Source organism: Phacochoerus africanus, chromosome 1 (genome assembly GCF_016906955.1).
Source record: "Phacochoerus africanus isolate WHEZ1 chromosome 1, ROS_Pafr_v1, whole genome shotgun sequence".
Taxonomy (NCBI): Eukaryota; Metazoa; Chordata; class Mammalia; order Artiodactyla; family Suidae; genus Phacochoerus; species Phacochoerus africanus.
Window position 1 is genome coordinate 81,278,075 of NC_062544.1, and position 20,122 is coordinate 81,298,196.

Sequence of the window (20,122 nt, forward strand, 5' to 3'; positions counted from 1 at the left end):
ATATCCAGACAAAACTATAATTACAAATGCATTTTTTAAAAGAAAGAAAGAAAATAAAATTATATCTAAATTCTATAAAAAAATTTACTGAAATGTTGTTGACAATTGTGGAATTATGAGTGAGACTATAGGTTATTTTTTCCTTCTTTCTATTTTTGTCATCTCTTTTTTCTCTATGTTCTATTTTTGAATAAAAATGATAACAAAAGTTTAAAGTTATCAATAAAATCAAACAGGAAAAGAACTGATAGAGTTCCTCCAGTGTTTAAGCAGTTATTAAGCACAATTCACACATACATTCCCTGAAGGACCAACAGTCCATCTCAGGAGTAAAGCCTGACTTCCTGGAGAAGGGCCCCAAGGACACACGGAACAAGCTAATAGGAGAAATCTTTGCAAATGATGCCCCCACTAGGGAAGGGATGGAGAGGGAAGTTCTGCTTCTTTACCATGAGTCTTGAAAAGCAGCCCCTCAATTTTGGACAAGATAGCAGAGTAGAAGGACTTGAATTTAGTTCCTCTCATGAAACCACCAAAATCACAACTAACTGCTGAACAACTGAAACTACCAAAAAAGATATTTTACATCCAGAGATGAAGAAGCTACAATGAGATGTTAGGAGGGATGCTTTCCTGATATAATCAAATGCCATATCCATCAGGTGGTTGATCCACAAACTGAAAAGTAATTATATCGCAAAAGTTCTCCCACAAGAGTGAGAGATCTAAGCACCCTGTCATTTGAGGATCTGGCATCTGGATGAGGAGCCCCAGAGCATTTGACTTTGAAGGCCAGTGGGGCTCAAATGCAGGAGCTACACAGGACTGGGAAACAGAGACTTCATGCTTGGAGGGCACACACAAGGTTTTGCATGCACTGGGACCCAGCACAAAGCAGAAAATCCTAAAGATTCTACTAGAAAACTACTAGAGCTCATCAGTGAATTTGGTAAACTTACAGCATACAAAATTAATACACAGAAATCTGTTGCATTTCCATACACTAACAATAACTTAATTTCAGAAAGGGATATTAAAGAAATAATCTCATTTACCATTACATCAAAGAGAATGAAAATCCTAGGAATAAGCCTTTGTAGGGTGGCAAAGGACCTGTACTCTAACAACTGTAAGATACTGATGGAAGAACTTGAAGAGGATACAAACAGATGGAAAGATATACCATGTTCTTGGACTGGAAGAATCAATATTGTCAAAATTACTATACTACCCAAGGCAATCTATAGATTCAATGCAATCCCTATCAAATTACCAAGGGGATTTTTTTACAGACCTATAACAACAAAAAAAACTAAATTTGTCTGAAAACACAAAGATCCCCAATAGCCAAAGCAATCCTGATAAAGAAAAATGGAGCTGTAAGAATCAGGCTCCCTAACTTCAGGCTATACTACAAAGCTACAGTCATTAAAAAAGTATGGTACTGGCACAAAAACAAATTATAGATCAATGGAATAGGATAGAAAGCTCAGAAATAAACCCAAGCACCTATGGTCAATTAATCTATAACAAAGAGGCAAAAATATACAATGTCTCTTCAATAAGTAGTGCTGGGAAAACTGGAAAGCTACATGTAAAAGAACAAAACTAGGACATTCTCTAACACCATACACAAAAATCAACTCAAAATGGATTAAAGACCTAAATGTAAGGCTGGGTGGTATAAAACTCCTTGAGGAAAATATAGGCAGAACGCTCTTTGATATAAATCACAGCAGTAACTTTTTGGATACACCTCCTAGAGTAGTGAAAATAAAAACAAAAATATACAAGTGAGACCTAATTAAATTTAAAAGTTTTTTTTGCATAGCAAAGGAAACCATAAAGTAAACAAAAAGACAACCCACAGAATGGGAAAATATATTTTCAAATGAAGTGACTGACAAGGAATAATCTCCAAAATGTGCAAATATCTCACATAGTGCTATATCGAAAAAACAAAAAAACCAATCAAAAATGGGCAGAAGACCTAAATAGACATTTCTCCAAAGAGGACAGAAAAATGGCCCAAAAAAATTTGAAAAGATGGTCAACATCACCAATTATTGGAGAAATGCAAATAAAAATTACAACAAGGTACCATCTCATACTGGTCAGAATGCCATCATCAAAAAGTCTACAAACAGTAAATGCTGGAGAAGGTGTAGAGAAAAAGAAGCCCTCTTACACTGTTGATGGGAATATAAAGTGATGCAGCCACCGTGGAGAACAGTCTGGAGGTTCCTCCACAAACTGAAAATAGAATTCCATATGATCGAGCAGTCCCACTCCTGGGCATATATCAAGAGAAATCTCTAAGTCAAAAAGATAAATTCATCCCAGTGTTCATTGCAGCACTATTTACAATCACCAAGACATGAAAACAACCTAAATGTCCATCTGCAGAGGAATGGATAAAGAAAATGTGGTACATATATACAATGGAATATTACACAGCTATAAAAAAGAATGAAATAATGCCATTTGCAGCAATATAGGTGGACCTAGAGATTATCATATTAAGTGAAATAAGTCAGAGAAAGATAAATACCATATGATATCACTTAGATGTGGAATCTAAAAAAAAAATCACACAAATGAACTTATTTATAAAACAGAAAGAGACTCATAGACATAGAAAACAAACTTATGACTACCAAAGGAGAGAGGGGTGGAGAAGAGATATATCAGGAATTCATGAATACCAGATACACACTACTACATATACATATGAAATAGATAGTCAACAAGGACCTACTATATAACACAACCCTGCTTAATATTCTGCAGTACCTATATGGGAAAAGAATCCCCAAAAAAAGAATGGGTATGTGCATAATTGAATTACTTTGCTATACAGCATAAACTAACAACATGCTATACTAACTATGTATGTAACTATACTAACACAACTATACTCCAATATAAAATAAAAATTAAATTAAAAAAAAAGATGAGTCTTGAATGGGAAATAGGCTCAAGGAGCAAATGTCTTGAACAAATGAAAACAGGTAGGAATCAGAAATATGTCTGGGAGCAAAGCAGAGGCCGTTTTATCAGAGAGACAGGTTTGCAGGGCAGACTTCTTAATGAAAGCAGTCAGTGTGGGTTCTTGACAAGATGAAGGCACCTTCAGAAATAGAGTGGAAGTGTATTTTCCAGAGTCTGGATGTTTGGCCCTGGTTGGGTAGGGAGGAAAGCCAAAGAAAAGACATATCTCCAACTCCCACCTCCTCTATTTCTAATGTATCCTTCAGAGTGTTCCAGTGATACTTTTCAGTACTGGAAAGAAGAGATATCCATTGAGGTGATTCAGACATTTTGTGCAGATTTTCTACTCAAGGCAATTCCACAATGCTGATTCATAAAAACCCCTGAGTAGAGAATCTGCGAAGCCTAGCAGAAATAACTACTAAGAAATAAGAAACTGGGTAGTGGTTCTGATAGTCTCATGGAATTGGGGAAGCAAAATGAGTCTAGGGCTACTGAGAAAGCTCAGGTTATTTGCAGATGCTTCAGAGAAGGGAAACAGCCCAAAATTGGAGTGACTTATCCCCTGAAGGCATTTGCTGATTAGAAACTAGCAGCATAGAGAGAAACTGAACAAAAAAAGTATAAATCCCAGAGATTATGGAAGTAAACAGAGCTTTTCAAAGTCTCACAAACAGAAATGAACATTGAGGACTTGTCAAGGAGGAACAGCCCCATAACCACTCAGCTTCTGAGTAAGAGGGCTGTAAGATAATCCAAGGAATAGAAGAATCAGAAATAGATCAGACCTTTGAAGAAAGCAATCTCTAAATATCTCAATCCTAATTGGATTCAGGTGACTTCTCCCATTCTACGTGCTTTCCAGACACTAGACTCATCTAAAGCATTTATATTTTTTTACATACTGTCTAGTATTCAATCAAAAAATAACAAGCATAACAAGAAGCAGAGCCAAGAAACAGATAATAAAAACAGACCCACAGTGATCTAGTTACTGTGGGCATCTGACATAGGCTTTACAATAACTAGAATTAACATAATTAAGACAGCAGATACACTGCCTCACAGAGAACTGGCATTTGATTTGATCTTTGAAAAATACTTGGAATTGCAATCAACCAAGGACTTACTTCTCAAAGGACTTGGGGTTCAGATGCAACTTATTCTAGCCAAGGGTGTGTCCCAGGAATGAAGAATAAGGCAGGGAAGGGTTATATTCAGGGGTATTTTACCCAGAGCTGGCTCAAATGTTATTTGTATAAGGGGAGGGAAGCAACTCATTTCTGCTTATCTATTTTAGGATTTCTTCAGTAAGTCTGACCCATTTCTGGAAATTTTTCGAATGAATGATGATGCAACTCAGCAACTTGTGCACCGAACTGAGGTGAGAAGGGTCATCTTCAGCTGTGCCATCTCATCTCCTTAAGACGATACACTGACCTGTTTTGAGAAACTGTTCCCTTTCTTAATGTCAGTACTTGTCCCACCAGGCCTCTGAATTCATTCGCATTATGGGTGCTACAGAAGAGCCTCTTTTGCCCAGATTTTCCGTTATTGACTTTTAATACAGAGAGCCAGCAACTTATTAATAGCTAATATTTAATGAACATGACTGTGTGCCAACCATTGTACTGAGGTTTTATGTGCATCATTTTATTTACTTCTCACAACTATCCCTTGACATGATTATTATTACCCTGTTTGACAATTGAAGAAACTGCACTTTGAGTTCAAGTCATTTTCCCATTTCTCACAGTGAGCAAGAGGCAGAGCTGAAGTTTGAATTGAATTAGTTTGACACCGAGCTTTGCTGTAATTTCAGGAGCCATTCTTCCTCCCTAGGGAGAGTCCATGCACTGCACTGATGTCAGGTCCATCATAGGAATGACTGTCCGCATCAGCAGGCACTTGGTCTGGCTGCATCTCCTCCCCTCCTTTTCTCCACATGACTCCAAACCATAACCTTCACTACCCCTCACTCCCACCAACTACCACTACCCACTTAATAACCAATTCTAATTTTCACTTTTTATTTCATTTTCTTTATAAGCCAGTTCAAGATAGATTGTGTGGGGGTCACAAGTGCATTGATAAGGAGGAAGTGGGGTAATTTTGATGAATGGCTTGGAGCTGAGAAAAGACTGCTGTGCTTACAGTGTGGGGTAAGGGAAGAAAGAACCTCATGCCTCTCATAGGATGATCATGGGGCACCATGTTCCCATACCCTGCACTGGACATCCACTTCCATTTTTCTTAAGTCACAGAGTTGTAGGTAGCATTAAGGAAACTTTTCGGGTCATACTTAAGGTAAACAAGAAATGAATAGTCTTGGATGGACTAGTCTGTGGCTGTCATCTGGCACATAGGTGGCATTTAATAAAGTGTGTTTAATAAAAGATTGAATACATGAATGTAGTCGGGTGTAGAAGTATGTCCACTGCCTGTGATAGTGCCGTGTGATTCTTTGGACCTTGATCCCTGGGGAATAGTTTCAGATGAAATTAGACTGTTTCCCTGTGTGGCACCCCATCGCCACCACAAAATAGAACTTTTTCCACACAAAGATTCCTTTGATGAAACAAACTTCTTTCAGGAGTAGTAACTTGAGAATCAGAAGTGGTACCCATTCATGCCTTTGCTCCAGCCAGTGTATGGGGACTTGAATGTGCAGGGAGAAAGAAGAGCGGTGGCATATTGTTAGACTTCTCTTCTTTGCTCCTGACAGCAACCCTCTTCTCATTATTGACACTGGTAAATTCTCCAGAATCTCTAGAACTTCCCCATACCCTATTGCAGATGGCTGCTGAAATCTCACAAGAAATGTAATTGGAAACTTTTCCAGTGGGTCAACCAGCATAACATTGATTTTTCCTCTTTCTTACTCAATAGCTATACAAAATAAATTCCATGCAATACTGTTCTTTCTGAGGAAGCACATGTTGGTGCATATGAAACACACACACACAACACAGATTTTAATTTCAGAGGAAATTTATAGTTGAAGTTTTGATCGGCTAGAGTTTTACAAAACTGTTGCCATGAAACATCTTCACTGCTTAGTATTTTTTGTATAAAAGTGAGAACTTTAAATTAACCAAAATAATTTGATCTAACTTTTCTTCTCACTACCACTTTGATCATTCAAGGAATCAGAGTAAATAAAAGGCAGAGTCATACAGGAACATCATCTTTCTACTTTAATGCATTAAAGGAAATTTAATAATGAGCCGACAGTATAATCAATAATTCAGTTATTTTAAGGAACCCAGAAGAAGAGGGAATCACTTATAAAATAATTATGTTTTCTTGGATAGAGAATTAATTTTTTTACAATGCTAAAAATTCTAACTAAAAATTTCATAGGAAGAAAAACCAATATGACAGTATTCCATTTAACTTCATTTGTATGTCCCCTAGAGCAGTGGTTCTCAAATTTCATGCATTGGAGCCACCTAGCAGCCCACAGATTTCTGGTGGAATCTAGAAATTTGCATTTTTAACAAGCTTCCGGCTGATGCAGGGTCTGCTGGTCCAGGAACCACGGTTAGGTAGCCCCTGCCATAGAGTACATAGTGCAATCCTAGGCTTAAAGCAGATACTCATACTTTCTAAACCAAATTGAATTATTTAAATCATAGTGAGGGCAGAATAGGACTCTTGGTCAGGATTTAGCCAAGTTCATGATTAGTAAACTGGTTTCAAAAGGGTTTCACTGGACAGAATTATCCTGTCGCATACCCCCACACCCATCAATGGACTTTACCTATGCTGACCTCAACAGAAGAGAATTTTTGCCTATGGAACAGGGATACTTTATCAGAGGCTAGAGGCAGCCCCATCTCCTTAATCCTAACCTCTTTTGATATAGAAGGGGTCACCCCCGGCCTCTACATACTGGACAATATTACTGTTATTATTTATGAAATAACAGCCAAGCCAGTGACCACAGGAGGTCTGCCCATTTAGTGGGCCTTTAGTGGGCACCCTTAAAAGATTCCCTGCTCCAAGTTTTTATTAAGGCACCTGTTCCAGACAATTGTCCTTTTTGTAAGCACTGAATGCTTCTCAAGCAGTTTTTATGTTGAAATGTGAAAATGTCAAGCATTTCCTCCCCACCCACCATTCCTCTCTTTTTTCCCCCCCTCAGGTTGTGATGAATAACTTAAGCCCGGCCTGGAAATCATTCAAAGTATCCGTAAATTCTCTATGCAGTGGAGATCCCGACCGCCGGCTGAAGGTCAGAAATCTGTCTGTGTCCGTGAAATGCAATTTTATTTATTTGACATTCCTCTTTCTCCTCAAGTGAATGTTGGCAAATCCAATGTTTTCTATAGCATTTACCCAAATCTCTCAGCATCTTGACGGAAGAAGCAGAGGCTCCCCCTTCTGCTAGAGCCATTAGGCTCATGGGATAACAAGATAAATCCCAGTTGTGTTATGTTAAGAGGCAAATCCCGTAGCTTCTCAGAGAGAAACTGTGGCAATCAGTTCAGGGTATAATTGCAAGTTATTAAAAACACAAATACTGTTGTATCAGTTACCCACTGTCGAATGAAAGGCTATTCCAAAATTTAATACTTAAAACAGTAGCATTTATTTAGCTTATGATTCTGCATGTTGGCAAGTTGAATTCATTGAGGAGGTTCTTCCATGGGTCTTGTGTGGACTCCCTCATGTATTCATAGTCAGATGCACTGAGCAGGAGGTCTCTGCTTCTGGGTTTGTCTGGCTGTCATCTGGAATAATTGGGGTGGTTGGGCCATTTGTCTCTTATCATTAAGCAAGCTAGCTTGGATTTAGACACACAGCAACCCTAGGGTCCAAAAGAGCCAGGGCAAAAGCTGCACTGTATCTGAAGACCCCGTGTCAGACTCACACAAGGTCATTTCATCTGCATTCTCTTGGCCAGTCACATGGCTAGCCCAGGTTCAAGGATGAGAAAATAGGACATGGACTCTACATCTTGGTGGGAGGAGCTTCAGAGTATGGTGAGCTGTTGCTGCCAATTCAGGATGACTGAGTAAATTCAATAGAGGCTGGAGCTATAAGACAGAAGGCCGTTTGGTTCATGTTCAGTGAAAAACATGATCCTCTCTCAGACTCAACATTCATATCAGCTCCACCAGGGCATTTTCTCCATGTGGGCAAAAACCGTAGAGAGAAGACAGTTGTCAGAAGGTTGTGTGCCAGCCTGAAAGCCAAGCCAGGGAAGCTGGATGATGAGATGGGTTAATGGCTTCAGACTTTAAAAGCTTGATGCATCTATCACCCCAGGGGGATGTAGAGGTCCATTAGGCAGACTAAACATTCCCAGAAAGTTAGATGGGTACTGCCAGTGTTTGTCTTTGTAACTACACTTTCCTCACTCTTTTGTCCTACAACCCCTCTTCTAATAGATATAATTTCTTGGATTTGTCAGTCTCATCAATCAGATTAGAATCCTACCTGTTGGTTAATCCCAGACTCTTAATGTGACTTACATATATTTGTTTAAAACTGTTCTGTTAGGACTTTGTACTCTCTGTGGACATGCTTACTTCCATGATCTGAGGAACAGCTCAAAATTGTCCCTCATATCTCCTACAGGGGCCTCAGCTTCCACTGGAACTGTTTTTCATGCCAAAATCAGAACCCCTGGCTCTTCGGGCCTCATGTGTAAGCTCATATGCAGAGTGGCCAAGACCTAAAGCTTCAGGCCTAGGGTGGGGATTATCATCTATACTTTGAACCACCCCATCCCACTCCCAGAGAGATAAATGGACTTTTCGGGGCAGAAACAAAATAATGCTACCATTAGCCATAGGTCAACTTAGTCATGGGGAGTTATTTATTAGATAAAAGGATAGGGTTATCTATAATTGAATAAATAAAATGCAAAAAAGGAGTGCTTTGTGGCCTTTTGAGTGTTATGCTTTCTGTAGAGGACAAGTGGGAGTGAAGAGAGAGAAGAAAGGAAGGAAAGAAGGGAGGGAGGGGGGTGGGGAGGGAAGGAAAGAAAGAAAAGGAAAGAAGGAAGGAGAGAGAGAGACAGAGAGAAAGGGAGGATCAGGATTTTTCCATAGCCACACCGCTGACATTTGGATTGGTGGTGGAGAAGGGGGGTCCTGTCTGGCGCATTATAGGATATTTAGCAGTATCCAGGCTACTAAAGCTAGTAGTACGTCACTCCCATCAGCCTTAAAGCCAAAAGACATTACTAAATGTTCTCTGAAGGATAAAATCATTTAGACTGATGCATCAGAATCACCTAGCAGACTTAATACGTAGACCGCTGGGGCAGTACCCCCACAGATTTCTGATTCAGTAGGTCTGGAGTGAGCCTGAGAATTTGCATTCAACATGTTTCTGGGTGATGCTAATGCTGCTGGTCTCAGCCCACACTGAGAAGCCCTGGAGCAGACATTAGCTCCTTCATGAGAGCCCTTCCAAGACTCGGTGCCCCCCACCACTTTCTACCACCCAGGCTTCCCTCCACCAACTTTTCACTCCCGAGCACTGGTACTCACCCTGCACCCACCTAGCCTTCAGGGCCTGGCACAGGCCTGGCAGCGGGGATGCTTTCCTCATTCTTTTGGATCATGCTATTTTCTTTTGGGTCTCTTCAGTCTCCCTCCATTTCCAGAAACTTTCCCTGATTTCCTGAGCATCTATGGGTGCCCTCCAGTGCTCTGCATCCACATATGGAGATACTTCTTCACTTGTTGGAACATTTCTGTCTACATCTCCTTTTCCCCACCAGATGACTCGTTCTTTCTGGTTTTCTCCTTCAGAGTAAGAACAATGTTTTGTTTTCTGTGTATCCAGGCATCCAGCCCAGTGCTCAACAGAGTAGATGCTCAGTGACTGTTTCTGGAGAGAAAGAATGGAGGAGGGAGGGAGGTACTGATAGGTCCTTAGCATCTCACTGGGGTGGGGGGGGGTCTCCCACACAGGTGTGCTAAGTTCACCAGGCCACAGACAATATTTTCACTCACCTGCTCACAGCTTTTCTGAGAGTCAGGAGAGACTTCCTATATCGCCCTTTGTTTGTGTTAACGATATTGTCACAGAGGCCACTGTGAAATTCCCATTCAGCTTTCTCTGAAATAAAATGGTACCATATTAGCAGACAGCATCTCCCCAAGGCAAAAAAAAAAAAGAAGAAAAGAGAAAGAGAACTTTTTTTTTTGTCTTTTTAGGGCCGAATCTGCAGCATATGGAAGTTCCCAGGCCAGGGTCAGAATCGGAGCTACAGCTGTGGACCTACACCACAGCCACAGCAATGCAGGATCAAGCCACGTCTGAGACCTACACCACAGCTCATGGCAACACCGGATCTCCGACCCACTGAGTGAGGCCAGAGATTGAACCTGCATCCTCATGAATACCAATCGGGTTCATTATCACTGAGCCACAAGGGGAACTCCGAAAGTGAACTTCTAAATTTAATTTTTTTTTTTGTCTTTTTGCTGTTTCTTTGGGCCACTCCTGTGGCCCACGCCACAGCCACAGCAACGTGGGACCCGAGCCTCGTCTGCAACCTACACCACAGCTCACGGCAACGCCGGATCGTTAACCCACTGAGCAAGGGCAGGGACCGAACCCGCAACCTCATGGTTCCTAGTCGGATTCGTTAACCACTGCGCCACGACGGGAACTCCTAAATTTTTTTTTATGATTTTTATTTTTTTCTATTATAGCTGGTTTACAGCATTCTGTCTATTTTCGACTGTGCAGCATGGTGACCCAGTTACACATACATGTATACATTCTTTTAAATTTAAACATTTTAAAAGCCCTCTGTCTATTTAGATTCTCAGTCTTAGCAAAACTTTAACAATGAGGTCTTTGTCGCAAATGAGACTTGAGATCTTTTGTTATTTATTCAGCGTCCACACGAATACCAAAGTCAGATAACCAGGTTTTTCTTCTGGTTTCATTTATTTCATATTCCTCCTTTGTGAGAAAAGTAAAAATAACATTCAAATAAGTCTTTTTCATAAATTGATATTTTAACTTATTTATTATGGAAATTTTTAAACATACGTAAAAGTAGAAAGACCTTATAATAACCTATTCCACTCCCCCTACCCATTACATAGCTTCAGTCATTATTAACTTGTGGCCGATTTTATTTCATCCATACTCCCAATACCCATCTACCCTTTCCCTCTCCCCACCCTGGACCATTTTGAAACAGATCTCAGACCAGGGCTCACTAATCCTGGCTATAGTGCCAGGAACCATGATACCTTCAGGAGCCTACAAAAATTTAATTTCTTTTAAAATTTCTTTTAAAAGCCATAAGGAAAAGTGGACTTGTAAGATTAAATAAAATGTTTCCATTTTTCACACATCAGAAAACAATAACCTTTTTAGGATCCCCAAAATCTATTATGGTGGGAGGGGACCTAAGAAGGCAGAAGGGTCTAGGGCCAACAGAAGTCATATGAGGCCCTCTCCCAGATTCATCATCTCATCTGAAAATGTTTCCATGTGTGTCTCTAAAGGATAAGGAATCTTTCTATAAACATAGCCACAAACCTATTTTGTTGTTGTTGTTGTTGTTGTTGTTGTTGCTATTTCTTGGGCTGCTCCCATGGCATATGGAGGTTCCCAGGCTAGGGGTCTAATCGGAGCTGCAGCCACCGGCCTACGCCAGAGCCACAGCAACGGGGGATCCGAGCCGCGTCTGCAACCTACACCACAGCTCACGGCAACACCGGATCCTTAACCCACTGAGCAAGGGCAGGGACCGAACCCGCAACCTCATGGTTCCTAGTCGGATTCGTTAACCACTGCGCCACGACGGGAACTCCACAAACCTATTTTTTTACCTAGAATATTAACTAAGCTTCCTAAATACCAGCAAATATTCTGCCATTATTCATATGTGACTAATATTAAAAAGTGTAGGGTTTTTTTTCCTTCAAATTGGAATCTAAGTCCAAGCATGACACTTGACTGAATATCTCTGAAGTCTCCTTTAATCTGTAGTTCTCTCACCCTATTTTTTGCCCTCGCCCTTTACTTAATGAAGAAACCAGGTTGCTTTTGTTCCCCCACTCTGCACTCCCTATAAACAGCTAGTTGGGACTTGATCAGATTCAGGGGCTGTTTTATAGCCAGAATGTTTTACAATTTACAGAATGTTTGTGATCTTTACAGTCATCGAGGAGCATTGCGTAGATTCATTATTTCATTTGAATTTCCAAAATGGTAATTTTCTAATTCTATTATTTCTTCTCCATCTATTATTTAGAGTTCTTCTGTAAAGAAAATCTCCCTTCACCAACTCTTTGGTTCCCTGAGGTGTGATTTATACAAGAAAGGCAGGAAAATGCTTTATTCTTTATTTTTTTAAAACAATTTTCAGAATCACAAGTTACTTCTCTGGCATCCCCCATTCATAGGTGACTAAAGCGGTCCCTCAGTATTATTAAAAATTCATGGATTTTTTTTTAATATACTCAAGTGTTTCAGTCTATTTCAGTTATTACTATTCCTTTGAAATCCTGAATTGGCCCGTGTTTAACCAGTTAAAACCCCATTCAGGTTGGGTCTTGAATTCTTATGACAGATGCTTAATAGTTTCCTTGCATTCTGAAATGAATTTTCCAAATTTATAAGCTTTGAAATTTTGAAATTCCTTTTCTCCATAAGATATATATCTCTCTGTGGCTGCTGAGTCACACTTTAAAGTCTAGAAACAGTTCCTCTCTGTAGTTAAAGCTCTACCCCATGGAAATGTCAGGTTCCTTTGTTCACTTCTGCTTTCAGGTTTTAGGATTTATTTTTTCTTCTTTTTTTTTTAAATGCCACACCCTCAGCACCTGGAGGTTCCCAGGCTAAGAGTCTAATCGGAGCTGTAGCCTCAGGCCTACGCCATAGCCACAGCAACGCCAGATCCAAGCCACTTCTATGACCTACACCAGAGCTCATGGCAACGCCAGATCCTTAACCCACTGAGCAAGGCCAGGTATTGAACCCACAACCTTATAGTTCCTAGTCGGATTCATTTCTGCTGTGCTATGATGGGAAGGAACTCCTATTTTTTCAAGTTAAACTTTGTTTTATAATTATATAAAATGTTTACATGATTCTAAAGTTAAAACTACAAAACGAAGTATGTTCAGAAAAGTTTAGCTCTCGTTACTCTTTCTTCTACTTTTTGCCCCCCTCCCTTATAGGTAATCATTTTATAGGATATTTTAATACCTGATAGAGCCAGCCCCTCTCACTTCTATATTCTTTGTCTTCTTAAGGATTTTCCTGGATATTTTCCTCCTTTGTTCTTTCCATTCAGCTTTATAAGCAACTAGTACCAGAAGGGGGGAAAAAAAGTGGTATTTTTATTGAGATTGCAAAGGTAATCTTTTCTAATGCTGAGTCTTAGCCTAGAGCATGGCCTGTCTTTCAGTTCATTCAAGTCTGCTTTTGTGTTTTGCATGAGCGCTTATGTTTCCTCTTAGATGTTTGGGACTGCTGACTTTAAAAAAGTGCACAGCCTGGAAGTTGAGTTTTATTTGGGGCAAAATTAGGATGTAGGCCCAGGAGACAGCACTCAGGTAGCCCCTGAGAAACTGCTCCGGGGGCTAGGGAGGAGCTAGGATATATAGGAATTTTTGCAACAAGGGGTAGGTAGCAGCAACAAAAGAGGCCTGGGCTCACTGAAATCATTCCTTTGATATGCACTTCCTCCATCAAGGCCAGTATCCTGAGTTTTCACTGCTGGCAGAATTCACAGACTCTAACCTTTGGAGGACACTGCATTCACAGATGACCATGACATTCTTTGTTTTATCCTTAACTACAGCCCAGGTAGTATTTCAGATAGCTCTGAAACACTGCCCAGAAAGGAAAGAGGGGTTATCAGGGATGTAAAGGATAGAAAGGTGAGAGGGAGGTGCATGCAGCCATGCACACATTTTACAAAAGTTTGTTGCTGATCTCCAGAAGGTTATGTCAACATTAAAAAAAAAAAAAAAAAAAAAGCACAACCTGAAAGTTGAGCGTTAAGTTTTATTTGGGGCCAAATTAGGACTTAAGCCTGGAAGACAGCATCTCAAGTAGCCCTGAGAAACTGCTCCAAGATGGTGAGGGAGGAACTAGGATATACAAGAGATTTTGCAACAAAGGGCAAGGAGCAGGAACAGAAGAGGCCTGGGCTTACATAAATCATACCTTTGATATGCACCTCCACTATCAGAGCCAGTATCCTGAGTTTTCAGGGCTTGCAGGACTCACCTGCTCTCATCCTAGGAAGTACCTGCATTCACAGATTGACAGTGACATTTTTTGTTTTATTCTTAACTGTAGACTGGGCTGAAATTCCAGGAAAAGGGGGGAATATCAGGATATGATAACGGTGAGGGGAAGGTGTATGAGGCATACACACATTTTACAAAGTTTGTTGCTGATCTCCTGAAGGTTGCTACTAGTCACAAGGAGCAGACATCACCATGAAGGATTTTAATGTTTTTCTAGATCTGAGGAGATGCAAGAATTGGGCACATAAAATCTAAAAATATCTGACTGAAGACCTGTTCTTCCAGTGTTCCCAGAGTACAGAGTGCCAGACTCCTGATGTTCACCCTGAACTCTGCTCAGGGGGTGTTACAGGTCTGCAGCTGCAGTGGCTCAAGATTTAATCCATGTAGAGGCTTATGGCAAGTGCCAAACTTCAGTTCATGGATTTTTGTTTTTAGGTTTATGCATAGTTTATTTTTTTGTTTGTTTCTTTCTCTTCCACTATGCCTTCTAACTATTGTTCGCATATGTAAAAACTATTCTTTTTCTTAAATTACTATTTTATTAAGTTTTATTGTTGTTTATAGTAATTTTCTATTGATTATTTATTTATTTATTTATTTATTTATTATTTTTTTGGCCCTGCCGATGGCATATGTAAGTCTCTGGGCCAGGGATTGAACCACTGCCACAGCAGCAGCCCAAGCTGCTGCAGTGACAAGGCCAGATCCTTAACCTGCTGCACCACAAAAGAACTCCTAGAGTCTTTAAAATATATACTGTTTGGAAATAGAGATAGTTTTGCCCCTACTTACTTAACCAATAGCTCTAGTTCTTTGTTTTCTTTACCTGTGAGGACCAGTGCCCACAGCACAGTGTTAAATAGCAGTGCAGATGGAGGGCATCATCTAGTCTTACCCATCACTAAGGTGGAAAGTCCTCTGGTGTTGCCCCATTTGTTCTGATGGTATAATTTTTTAAAGTAATTGTGAAGGTGTCAGAGTGATGCTGGAAAGATGTTACCAGAATCTGGGTTCTTGTTCACGAAGCCAAAGAATGACCTTCGAGAACACAAGTAAAGTCTTTATTACAGGAAAACAAATAGCTCCCAGGACAGCTGGGAGGGGAAAGAAGAGTCCCCCACTCTATTGTCTTATAGGGGTTTTTATTCCTTAAAAATGGGGGTTACCAATGTGGGGTCCAGAAAGATATGGTTTTCTTCCATTGGCCTTGTCCAGTTTCCTCTATCAGTCCTTGTCCAATAGGAGTCTTAGGGTTGGAAATGTCCCATAAGTCTCATGGTTTCTTTGCCCTTCTCTTCCCATAGACTGAGACACAGAGGCTTAGAGATTAATGTCCATCTGGGCATAGGTACACTCCCTGTAGTAAACAAGGCCGTGTGGTGATGTTATTCTCTGGAGCCCTTAAGCCACAAGTGTTATTCAATGGCCATATCGAAGAATGCATCAAATCCCATGCTCCTACACTGACTACCTGAGTTATTATTCTGCCTCAAGAGGCTTAGAGTTTTCTCAGCCACATCTACTGAGCCTTCAATACCTGTGATGGCAATTCAGAGAGGATTCTTTCTTGGTAACTCAAGAGTCAACCCTCCAACAAGCTGAAATGTCTTGTGAACTATGTCGAAGTTCCTGCTTCCTGAATACATTTAGGGTTATATTTAACCTTGGCTTACCTAATGAAATATAGAGCCCTTATTAAAATCATAAAATAAATAACTTCATTTACTTCTAACTGAACTGTGAGGTTATGTTCCACTGTTCATTTTACAGACGAAAAAAACTGAGGCTTGAAACCCCCTGCAGTCAAATGCCAAATTCCATACTTTTTATTGAATTGTGCTGCCTCTATTTTGCTGTATTTCTGTGAAAGAGCATATCCCTTTACTCTCACCCAACCAAAATGTTTATCATCATTTGAAAGATTTGACAAAGAAAGATTTCTCTATATGTAACATATTTCATAAAGTCTGAGAAACTATCAGCTATTTACCATACCACTAAAGGGGAAAAAAATGCTGTCATTGAAACTATAACACAGTGCTTTCTTATCAATTTGTTGTTAAGAAAATAAATATGTGCCTCTTCAATTCTATAAAATATGGTATTAATCATTTCCTTTGATTTGATCAACACATTGTTAATATACACTACATATTCATTAGGAGACAGTGCTGGTATTCAGAACAGATTATTCCAGATGGGGGCTTAGAAAGGAAGAGAGGGAGAAGGGACTACCAGCCAGTATTATTAACAGCCTAACTGAAACTGACAGCACTAATGGCCTGAACCTAGCCAGAACCCAGACTGGGACTTGAACCCAGCCAAAACCCAGATTGGGACTTAAACCCACAGTTTTAAATTAGAATCACTCACCTGGTGTCTGGACTTTGTGCCTCCATGCAGAAGGAATTCAGTAAGAAACAGAGTGATAGGCAAGAAATAGATTTATTAAGATAGGATGCTTGTGAGAGATGCAAGCAGGTAGGCAAGTAGACTCTGCCCCCAGGTGGGCTACAGTTTTTTCACCCAAGGGGAGTGGGAGTCTGAAAAGACCGCCTTTTCATCTTTCTTCAAGTAGTAGCTCCTCTTTGGTATTGGTCAAGGGGCTTATTCAAATCAGCAGAAGGGTGGTTCTCAAATTCCTGCCTTTGGTCTGAACCTGAATGTAGGCAGGCCTCACCCCATCCCCCACCCAATGACCTGAGGCATATCTCACACCTCCACTAGTCAAGCAAGCCTGCCTTGTTCTCATGGCCCTCACAAGCAGTTATTTTAACTTACAGTGGTCTCCCAAATTCCCCTAGGTTTTCCTCTTTATCTGTGGTCCCTTATTGGGACTTCTACAACTACCTGTGCCTACTCCATCCCTATCATAACTGTGCCTGGTACTGGGGAAATGCCATGCCGGAACAAACCAGACAAACACTATGTAAACAGTCTGAGGTCATTTCCTATCTCCTTCTGTCTCCTTCATGCAGGTAACTTGGAGACTTTCCCCTTGAGAGTTTATTGATCATCCTCTGAGTATGAGTGATAGAAACCAGTTGCCTTGAACAGGGATCTCGGGTGATGAGAACCAGTTGTTTCTGTATCAACCTGCGCCCAGCCCTTATTCAGCTGGTATACCCAGGTTATTAGCTGAGGTCATGATGGGGTGGATACAAGCAAAACAGAACCAGGACAAGGAAGTAGAAGAAAAGGAGAAGCAGGTCCCTAAAGTCAAAGCAGAAGTAACAAGACTCAGGAGGCCCGGACACAATGAGAGGTGAGGGGAGGCCCAGACACAAGCCTAAAGACCATAAATGGCACTTCCACCATTCATCTTGTTCATTTTATGCCTTCCTTCTTCTTCTCCTTTTTTTCTTTTGTAGCCACGCCCATGGCATGGAGAAGTTCCCAGGCCAGGGATCAACCCCGAGCCACAGCAATGACACTGCCAAATTCTTAACCACTAGACCACCAGAGAAGTTCTACGCTTTCCGTCTTCTGTGGCAGGTTTAAAACAGCAAGTTCATGAACTCCCTTCTGACACCCACGGTTGGATTCCTGGCCAACTTTCAGTCTGTTGAAGCAGAATCCCAGTAGTCCTGGAACCTTCATTTTAATGATTTTCCTAAACAATGCTGATGCAGGCCATTTGCCAAGCACACATGGAAGAAACACTGGCTTCCTACAGATTCTCCAAACGTAGCTGACTTCCTGGCACCTCTCTTAGATAGCTCCTTGTTTTTCCTGCCACCTCACTGCAAAGTTAAATGTAAATATGTCTACATTCTGCTCTTCCTCCTCTATGGAAACCTAGCATTTGTCCTTAGCTTCTATCCACCTATTCCTGGCCTCCCTTCTCCTGTTAACCAGGCCATCTTCTCCACAAATTCACTGTCTTTGCTTTGGACTCTCTGAGCCAGATTGACATACAGCTGCCAAGTGGATCTCACTCCTGGAGTGTGTTCTTGCGGTTTACCTTGGACCTTCACCCTTATTCCCAAACCCACATGACTCTTAACTCCTGGATCTCTAAGTGCCTGATCCTTTAGTTGCCATACTCATTTTCTTTCTGTTTCATCCTGATTTTCTCTAATAAGTCTTCTGGCTCTTACTGCTTAGAAAGGAAGAAACCACACCCCAGTTCAAGCCCCCAGATTTCAGCCTTGACAATGGTCCCAAATCAGCCCCATAGTTCCCCCAAACTCCTAGAAAGAGAGCTGCAGTCATTAATTAGCTCATAGATTACACCAGCATGTCCTGATTCTTGTTACACTATACAAGAAGTTGGAAGTGAAGGCTTCATCGCTATGTTCAATGTTACTAGAAATAGCTATAATAAAGAACCTGACATTCTCAGGCAGCTGGAAGCAAGTTCACATCCCTCTCTACATACCTTATCATGGAAAGGGAAAAAAATTTTGTTTTCTTATTTCCCCAATACATTATTTTTCTTCTACTGTGCAGCATGGAAAAATTTTTGGATGGCTCATGATCATGTTAAGCTTTCTTGAGATCTGTTAAAATGTGTTTTCTTGATGGTCTCTGGACTGGAGGACTGTGGCTTTTTTGTCTGTCTATTGCCCACTCAGCCTAGACATCCTGCAATTACCAGAGGACTGCAGACTCACCAAGGTGTCTCTGTGTTGGATCACTACTGGCACAGGAATTCTCAACACTGCTTAAGTAAATGGCACCTGAGCACAGCAGGCTCCCTCTCCTGAGATCTGCCATCACTTCTGCAGCATGGAAAATAGTGTTGAATCATGCAGGAATAGAGGAAGCTTCTGCATGTGAGAAAAACTACATGATCTCTTAATTTTAATACTTCCCTTTATGTTAATATTATCCCCTTTTTTATAGATGAGGAATTCAAAACTGTGTAAGGAAATTGCTTAAGATTATGCAGCTAAGTAGTACAGCCCTTTGTTTTTTTTAAATTTATTTTATTGAAGTATAGTTGATTTTCAATGTCATGTACTTTCTGCTATACAGCAAAGTAATACAGTTATGCATATATACATACATTTTCTTTCATATTCTTTTCCATGATGGTTTATCACAGGACATTGAATATAGTTCCCTGTGCTATACAGTAGGACCTTGTTGTTTATCTATCCTATGTGTAACAGTTTGTACCTGGTAATCCCAAACTCCAACTCCTTCCCTCCTGCTCCATCTTCCCCTGTTGGCAGCCGCAAGTTTGTTCTCTGTGTCTGTCAGTCTGTTTCTGTTTTGCAGATAAGTTCCTTTGTGTCATATTTTATATTCAGCATACAAATGGTAAGATATGGTACTTGTCTTTCTCTTTCTGACTTACTTCACTCAGTATGATCATCTCTAGGTCCATCCATGTTGCTGCAAATGGCATTGTTTCATTCTTTTTTACACTTGAGTAATAGTCCATTGTGTAATGTACCACATCTTCTTTATCCATTTCTCTGTCAGCGGACATTTAGCTGCTTCCATGTCTTGGCTATTGTGAATAGCACTGCTATGAACATAGGGGTGCCTGTATCTTTTCCAATTGTGGTTTTGTCTAGATATATGCCCAGGAGTGGGATTGCAGGATCATATGGTAGCTCTATTTTTAGTTTTTTAAGGAACTGCATATTGTTTTCCATAGTGGGTAGTGCAGCCGTAGTTTAAACCCATTTCTCTCATGCTCTATAGTCCTTGTTCTAAATTATTAAAAAAACAGCTAACATTTTTGAGCATTCACCAACTCCCAGGTGCTATTCTGGACACTGCTTAAATTATCTCGCTCAATCCTATAATTATCCTAAGTTAAATAATGCTGCAGTAACAAGGAGCCACCATGCAATGTCAGTTTATTTCTTGCTCACATGACAGGGTCTAATCAGGGTCTGCCTCCCCTCCATGCAGTGATTCAG

General features: G+C 40.5%; 1 protein-coding gene across 2 annotated transcripts in view; it reads left to right on the forward strand.

Moving 5' to 3' along the window:
* CPNE4 (copine 4) overlaps positions 1-20,122 on the forward strand; it is a 592,772-nt gene that overhangs the window by 442,074 nt on the left and 130,576 nt on the right. The window contains exons 6-7 of one of the 2 annotated variants that reach the window (XM_047768207.1): positions 4,292-4,375; positions 7,139-7,228. In XM_047768207.1, coding sequence (XP_047624163.1) covers positions 4,292-4,375; positions 7,139-7,228 — 174 coding nt within the window. The remainder of the gene's footprint in view (positions 1-4,291; positions 4,376-7,138; positions 7,229-20,122) is intronic. The other variant, XM_047768218.1, reaches the window with a different exon arrangement.